Source organism: Anarrhichthys ocellatus, unplaced genomic scaffold (assembly GCF_004355925.1).
Source record: "Anarrhichthys ocellatus isolate YVR2014 unplaced genomic scaffold, GSC_Weel_1.0 scaffold1, whole genome shotgun sequence".
Classification (NCBI taxonomy): Eukaryota; Metazoa; Chordata; class Actinopteri; order Perciformes; family Anarhichadidae; genus Anarrhichthys; species Anarrhichthys ocellatus.
Genome location: NW_022280031.1, coordinates 14,813,120 through 14,822,034, shown reverse-complemented (window position 1 = coordinate 14,822,034; position 8,915 = coordinate 14,813,120). Strand labels below are relative to the sequence as shown.

The following is an 8,915-nucleotide window of genomic DNA, read 5'->3' as shown; positions in this document are numbered from 1 at the left end:
AACAAAACAATTGCAGATAAATGTTTGCTGTGGGTCCTAATCTAACACGGGGGTTAGGGAGGAGACAGAATATGCATGCTATATGTATCTTTCCGAAAATTATAATATGTGTTTTGTTAATGTTTTGAGAAGAAACACATTCACGTTTTGCTATGATGGCTGTTTTTTACAGTAGTTTATTCTGTCTATAGTACTTTGTATGCTACATATGTCGGTAGGATGAGGGTTGAATGGTGCGAGTGGCACAGAAACTATTTGTGAACAATTTCAAACCAAACTCAAAATTACAATTTTTTTTGTTTAAAATTTGAAGAAAATTAAGTTCACCGACAACGGTTCAACGGTTTACAAGCTCTGTGTGTGTTTATGAAATAAAGATGTGCATGCACACCGTTTAATTTTCATGATTTTTTTTTGCAAGAAACTACTATTGACCGACTGCCAAAAACCCACAGCACTCAATATCAGACGGTCAGCTGCAGCAGAAGTTGGCGTTTGCCACCAGCAGGCTAACAAACTGTTATGGAAAGGCAGCAAGCACACGGATTAAAGACCTGCAGGTCTGAGCTGGTTACAAACACACCAACACTCGAGCAATTTTAAAACTAAAATTCCCCCCCCCTGGAGCCAAGCCTGGAGACAACACCCAGAGTGGACGACCCAGAGTGGGCCCATTGCCCCCACCTCCTGAACAGACCATAAAACAGGGTTGCCAGGTGTAATGGGAAATTATGTTATAGTATAGATCGTAATACAGATATCTTGACCACGTATATAAGTTAGGTTATGTTATAGTATCATGTGTAATGTTTAAAGAATGTACTACTGGATGTGAGGAAGTCAGGAGATGATTTTAATTAGTTTAGTATCCAGGTTATCTGTTATCTTGTACACTGTTTCTTTGTTGGTAAGACGGAGACACAGAGAGACCTTGACTAACAGACATCCTTTGTCTGAAATACTTTTACTCCCCTTTTGACGCATTATCTGAAGTTGTAAAGGCGTGAACTTTTGTATGCATAGATGATGTTGAATATTGCATTTCGTCGAAGAAGGTTTCACGCAGTCTACTGAATACATGGTTGCTGTGCTTTCTTCCCTCTTGTGCAAGAGAATAAACGGAAAAAGACAACTTTGAATCTTCTGATGACTTCATTATTGATTTGAGAACATAAACTCTCTCCTCCCGATTAACCTAGAAATTTTCCACCACACGGGGTCATTCACTCACATACAGGGGAGACATTTTATTGGGTGGGTTTTTATATAGATTGAGCCACATGGTTTGAGTGTTAAACTCAGTTTGCTAACAGAAATAGTGCAAATATAATATGTAACATTTAATCTAAGACAACATTTAAACAGAGGTTAACACTGTCAATGTAAAGAAAAGGGTATTTTCCTTAGTCAAATATTGAGAAGTTGGACCATTAATATAAATTAAAAAGCACCAAAACTCACAATTAAAGTTTTTGGCTTAAAATTAGTAATGGCTGCATTCTATTCACGTATGTCAGTTTCATGGCCTTGCATGGTGGTGCATGCTGTTCCTTGTCAACTGTAGTGGCTCTCCTACACGAACTGTGTAAAAAGCCCAGTGAAACGAATTGTGTTGGAATGTAGGCTAAAAGGTTTGACCTACTTAAAGGGAAACTTTGCAGATTTTCAAGCGGCTTTGTATCATTTCAATGTGGGTGTTATGTTCAAATGGACAATGTTCGGCTTCACTCCGTGTTTCAGTTGAAAGCTATAGTTTCCCTTCAATATTACTTGAAAACCACCTGTGAAACATTGCTGAAAATTGGCAATTAAAGAATTTTGTGTCTCAAGAGCAGCTAACTGTTTCACGTAACCTAAAGCTGAATAAATAATTGATTCATTTGTTTGAGAAGGACTGCAAGGCTCTCTCCAATCTGTCAAGGATGGACAACCAGCGCAACAAACGGTCTGTCGTCAGCTGCAAGTGGGAATGCAATGCCAGAAAAGAGGCTCTTTAGGGAGATAGGATTTGTCTGGTCTAGGATTTGTTATCAAGAAGAAAATGATTTAAAGTTTTGTAGGATCATAAGAAGAAGACCTGTAAAGTGACTTCATTCGGCAATACGAATGATGACCTGTGTGTTGACCATCAAGAAATTGAGCAGTGCTCCTTTGCGTTGGCCAGGTTTACTGCAGTGTTGCAGTACTGTTTGTTTAACTTTTAAAAGATTTTTTTATTTCTTATTCACTTATCTTAATTTTGGCCAAAAGATATCATAGCTGCCTATCAGCAGATTCTGCAAAGAAGTGCACTGAGAGAGAGAGAGAGGATGAGACAAAGAGGACAGGAGGAAGAAGAGAAACAACTTTCAATAAAAACTCATTTCTAAATCACACGAGATGATCGGATTCATATCTTTTAATCTATACGCATAAGTATTGTTGATATATATATATATATACTTTTTTATTTTCATAGGTGTCCTTCATTACTCCAAATTAAAGTTGAAGACATTTTCCCTATGTAACTGAATATGCAAATATGTATAGCATGCCATCTTCTTGAGCACGAGCAGATTTATCTTCATTTTATGAATGGCAAATTATGCGTGTTATGAGTATTAAGTAACCTCACGGTTACAAAACTATTGTATAACGATGAACACGTGGGAAGCCTATAGAATGGCGATGCTCTTCCCTTTGCCACGGGCCATCCTCTAAATGTCGTACTCTATTTAAAGAGTCCTGTCGAGGGATTCACATTAAGGCTGTGGCTAACTCTGTTCACCCCTTCTAAGGTAAACTCACCACCACGATAATGGGAAAGGTTCATCTTAAAGGGAATGATACCAAAGAAAAGAAAACTGAGTTTAGTTTAGTGCGTGTCACAAGTGCCTGGAAGTGTAAACTGGGAAAGAAGGTCACTGCTGGCTGCGTCTCTGCTGCAAAAATGTGAGTATAACAGTAATCTTTAGCATTATTTGATTAAAAAAAAAGTATGACACAAGTATCCTCTTTGTTGTTTTATATTTATTGGCCTAATAGTACTGTCTGGCATACGGCAACGTAGTTTCCGTGATGATCAGGAAATGTGGTTGCTCAATGACAAGCATGTCTCAACGTGTATGACGTGTATGATTATAGTCAGTGTAAAATATTTTATGTAAATTTGTGTGAACATGTTACATTTGAAATAAAACCTATTTCATGCAACATGGAGTCAGGAAACTGAGGTCAAAGTGTATTGCAGTCTATTCAGGAATCAAGATGTAGAGATTAAAATGTATTGCTTTAGCAATCTTTTATTTCAAGTTTTTATTCATCACATATTTAACATATCTCTACTTCGAGCTCTTGTGATGTCGTAGGGTGGGGTTTGGGGGGAAAAGCAGTTACAGTATTGTTGTGCAACTGAACTATTTAGTTAAGGTTAGGAAAAAGTTATGGTTGTAGTTAAGGAAAGGAAAGTTGACTTTGTGGCAACTAATTAATCTGGTAGGAGATAACCTTTGAACTGGGGTCGCCAGAGTCAATGTCACAGTCTGTGTAATGCCAACCATCCTTGACTTCTGACCTTGAGAGGTTTTGCACCAATCATTGTTTGCACAGTACAGTACATCATTCTACATCACATTCATAATTATTTTCTTTCAAAAAGCATTCCAATTCCATTGTCCTTATTTCAGCCAAATTGCATTGTATCTACCGCTGTACTAGTGAGTAGAAATGCATCACCTTTATTTGAACACATATATATAAAAGGCCAATTGGGATATGTTGCTGAATGCTACCAATAAATCAATTAATCATCATGTGGTCAAACAAGCGGTCAAGTTGTGCTTCTCTGGAATCCGGGTATATTCTGATGGTCTGATGGTTCAGTGATGAGTTTGTGTCAATTTAAGATAGATTGCCTCGGGTATATCACTGAGTTTGGAATTTGACTTGAAGGTCTTCTCATTTTCACAAGAAGCTAGTTTGTCAATTTGACAGATACGGAAAACTACCAGTCGTTAGGGAAACTAAATTAGCTGTCAATCAACTTAACACTTTTACAACATTAGGGTCACGTGTAGGAGTTGGGGGAGAACTAGTTTTTGCCATGAACCAACCCAAGTTGTGTTGGGTATATGACCTAAATACCTTTGCAACTACTGCAAGGGAGAAGATGGCAATCTACACATGGTGTGCATTTAATTTGTGTTAAAAAATAACGCAAAGGGATTGGGTGGAAATCTCCAAAAGTACTGCACTATCAGAAATAAAGTAATCTATTATGAAAGCACTGTTGACCTCCTTATTCTGTGAGTTTGAGAGAAGAATATAACTTGTTTATTCTGCTGCTTGCTTCCAGCTAAAACAGGGACAAGGAGTCTCGGAGGCGCTAACGTCTGTTTTGTCTTCAGAAATAGTAAATGATACATCCTGTGCATCTTTTTCACAATTATAGTAACATCAGTGTGTTGAAGGCTTTTGTATTAAACTGCATTAGTTTGAGCTAATGAACTGGAGTGTATGAAGTGCAATATATTGACAGAAACAGAAAAAAGAATATGAAAAAAACCCATCTACAATAACTGTAACCCATATCATTATAATACATATTGTTGTTTATGTGTTTTGTGTGAAAGCTATGAGAGCATCACAGAACAGGGCACCAGTTGGACAGTGGTCAGCCCCATCATCTTTACTTACAAGGTGACTGAGACCCGGCACTTGCTGGACCCAAGCAACGACACCCTCCTGCTGGGCCACATCACCGATCCGCAGCAGCTGGAAGACATTCAAAAATCAAACAAGCCAATCAAACGCTTCGTGGTCGTTGACCAGGAAGTCTACAAAATCTACGGTGCCAAGCTAACTGAATATTTAGAGGCCAACAATGTTGTGTACAAGATCTTGTGTCTACCTACCACTGAGGAGAACAAATCCATGACAATGGCCTTGAAGATCCTAGAGGAGGTCAACAACTTCTCCCTTGACCGCCGCACAGAGCCCATCATTGCCATTGGTGGCGGGGTGTGCCTGGATATAGTGGGCCTGGCTGCCTCACTCTACAGAAGACGCACCCCTTACATCAGGGTCCCAACCACACTGATCTCCTACATCGATGCCAGCGCGGGAGCAAATACAGGGGTTAACTTTGCAAATTGCAAGAACAAGCTACATTCCACCAGCCGCAGCCTTCCTTGACCTGTCCTTCATACAAACTGTTCCACGACGTCGCATCTCCAACGGGCTGGCAGAGATGTTAAAGGTACGTTAAAGTCCCTGGATGTGGAATGTTTACCTTAAAGTTGATACAAACCAAAGAATGACAATTCCAGTATCAACGTGATCATCAGCTTATACCATGACGTGCTTTACAATGTAAATGCTATTATTATTAACATTTTAATTGTGCAAGTGCGACAGCAAGTACAAAGTGGTAGGTTCCTGACTGTAAGGGTGTGTTGAAGTGCACCTGGTATTATAGTTCAGTTGAAGAAGTTTCCAATGCATTTTCACACCCAACTGATACCGACGCACCCTTTAGCGAACTGGATGCTCCGGGCGTCTAACTCCCTAAAGTCATCGGCATCATTATAAGACGGTCAGAGCAGCTAAGTTATATAGTTTAAAGAGTGTGAAAGTCCACTCAGAGTGGGCAGGGGGACAAACAAGTTGGACGGGTCAAACAAAAACAGGACTCTCAACCAGGAGACTGCTATTCATGTCGCCAGTAAAACCCAGGGTTGACTTACTTATTTTAAACCCAAACCACAATCTTTTCCTGAACTTAATCAACTAGTTTTGTTGCTCAAGTAAACCTATAAAGAAATTAAACTCGTGTTGGAATTTATTTTTGAAAATAAACAAGTGGAAATTGACGCGCACTCCCTGCCCCGTCCAAAACTGCCACTCGACGGGAAACTACAGCATTTTAGTTTAAAGGGTATAGGGCCACTGATCAAGAGTTGGTATTCGACAGTTTGGGCGTGAGAATGTGTTGACAGTTTTACACATGCCATTTACAGTACATGAGTCACCGAAGGGAAGTTTCCAACTACATTGACAGTAGCAGAAATAGTAGCTTGATGCTTATTGGCTCTGAGAAATGAAGTCATTTACTGTATGTGCAGTAGCCTATTTTTGTTTTTCGTGTTTGAACTGCTCATTGGAGTTTTCTTTGCGCTCTTGCAGATGGCCTTGATGAAACACAGAGGCCTCTTTGAGCTTCTTGAGACACACGGCCGCATGCTATTGGACACTAAATTCTAGGCTGACAACAGCGTGTACGGCCACAACTGCTTACAGGCTGCATCACAAGCAACTCGTATAGCCATTGTAACCATGCTGGAGGAGCTGGCCCCAAACCTTTGGCAGGATGACCTGAACAGACTGGTGGACTTTGGCCACCTTATTAGCCCAGCATTAGAAATGGTAATTGATCCCTCATGGCAAACATAGCTAAACACTTAAATTCCATACAGTCAATTATTCATAAAGTATATTGGATATATAGTATGTATATGATTCTATGTGAGTCCATAACACTCGTGAGATTGTAGACGGTGTTCATTCCTTTTTGGTGACAAATATCCACATGCTCACATTATCTTTGTCTCTCTCTTTTGAATACAGAAAGTTCTCCCATCTCTGCTGCATGGTGAGGCAGTGAACATTGATATGTCGTACATGGTTTACGTGTCCAAGGAGCGTGGTCTTTTGACAGAGGACGAAAAGCAACGGATCATCAGCTGCATGGTGGGCCTGGCGCTGCCCGTCTGGCACGAGGCGTTCACCATGGAGCTCATACAGAAGTCTCTGCAGGATAGGCTGAAGCATTCCGGATGCCTGGTCAGAATGCCTCTGCCTGTTGGTCTTGGGGAAGCGGGTAAGGATCACTTAAACTGTTACTCATGAGAAACCAGGAAGTCAAAGCTCTTGGTGCCTGTGAAGCCTAGAATACAGCACAAGTCAGCGTGTCCTTGCAAAATAGGTAGTGCTGGAAGCTTGGTGACATAGCAACTACTTATGGGGCTACTTATGGCGAACTACTGTGCAACATGCTAGCTAACGTACAGGCAGTAGCATGCCACAATAGTTTGCTAGGTCAGCCCGCATTAGCACGCTAAGTGCCAAAGTCTTCCCCTCCACAATAGAAACAGAGGTCTTGTCTTCAACTATGATGGTAATCCCTCACTTTAACTAAGAACTAATACTTGCCTAAACATGAAAGAAGTACTGCTGGTGTGTTTTCACCCTAAAAACAGGCACCAGATCAGCTCGTATTGTCTACAGGACAACCAACTTATTGCTTTTAGAGTAGTATGAGCTAGTTCTTATGTTATTCAGACTTCATGTAATATATTTATGCTATATTTAAAGCATTTTTCTTTGTTCTCCTTTCTTTCATTACAGACATTTATAATGACACATCTTGTGAGATCCTGCACAAAGCTTTCGTGAAATGGTGCGATGAGCTCAGTGGTTCCTCTGACAGCAACTGACTCTGAACCTGCGCATACCACAGCTACATCCGATCAATCTGTTTTTAGGAAGGTGTATCAAATCCAATTCTGGTTTTGTACTCTAGTCAATCTTCAAATTGTTTGGGAAAAGAAACTGCACTTAAGTTGATAGCATTCACTGCCTGTATTTTCACTTTATGGCAACAAGGGCTAAATGTGGGTTAGATAGATAGATAGATAGATAGATAGATAGAGAGATAGATACTTTAACCATAGTAGCAGTGCTACAGGCACCTGTCCAACATGTGTTCAACCCTTATCAGCAAATAGTCACAATATCAGATGCTGCCGGCCGTGCAAATGAATTTCAAAGGGTTGTAAAACACCCCAATCACATTAGAGTAAGAGATGTTTTTTTAACCAGCTAGCAATTTAACAAGCAGCTTATCAACTATTCACTTATTATGTCTCTCAAGTATATTTGTCATCACCCTCATTAAAGATTTTATTTCAATTATCAAACCGTGTGTACGTGTTTTAGTAATATAGCAGATTCAAATATTCTTGACATCCTCCCTACTTTCATGTACTTTATTTCAATGGTACATCCTGTCAGCATTAATTTATTTTGTATTTTCTGTGTGTACGGAAATGATTGGCCCTATGGTCACATTGTGTTTTTTTATGTTTGTAATTCTGCCCTGTTAAGCACTTTGTGACTTATGTATGTAAAAAGCGCTTTATAAATAAATTTTACTTACTTGCTTTATTCCAGCTTTTGAACAACCGGGCAAATGCCACTGCTCACAAATGAGAGTCAGACTAACATTCCAGCTGTTTTCTACAAACTCTTAAAATGGTGCGCAGCCCCTTAAATCCAGCTAGCTGTCCAACTGCTGTTGATTGAATAACCTTTCAAAAAAAGCCTGCAGCAGGGGCTAACAAGCCTGAGCTTTAACTTTTAACACAGTGTTCCTGATTCCGGTTAAGTATCTCTCTTTGCAAAGGTGTCCGGTGACAGTGAACCATCCTCCACTATCCCTTCTTAAATTCCCCCTTGGGGAGATGAGATGGAGAAAGTCATACAACTAATAAGGTTGCTACATTTTTTGCTTTAAACTTAAAACTTAATATAAGTTTTATTGTTCGAACTTACAACAATTCCAAATATGATGCTATATAAAGTATAGGATAGGTAGGATATTTTGGAAAAAAGAGAGGCTAGAATATGACATTACAACCATTTGAATGCGTCAAAAAGAGGAAAACTTCAATTGCAAAAGTAATTATAATGATAGGACATTAAGGAAGCCACGATGGGGCACTGTTCATATTCTGTGATTTATGTTGCAATAAAGTCTATATATTAACTTTACCTCCCCTGCAGAGACCATACTCTGTACATCATCCATCCAGTCGCTGTTCCTGTCCCCTGTGGCTGCAGCCTGTCTCAGCACACAATGACAGGTCACCAGACCATTG

The 8,915-nt window shown here is 39.7% G+C and overlaps 1 protein-coding gene across 1 annotated transcript; it reads left to right on the top strand.

Annotated features, from left to right (window-relative positions):
* Positions 1 to 2,797: 2,797 nt before the first annotated feature.
* eevs (2-epi-5-epi-valiolone synthase) lies at positions 2,798 to 7,472 on the top strand. The gene is given in 6 exon segments (XM_031855969.1): positions 2,798 to 2,931; positions 4,611 to 5,141; positions 5,143 to 5,236; positions 6,163 to 6,402; positions 6,604 to 6,856; positions 7,384 to 7,472. Coding segments are annotated over 6 exon segments (1,341 nt in total).
* The last annotated feature ends 1,443 nt before the right edge of the window (positions 7,473 to 8,915 follow it).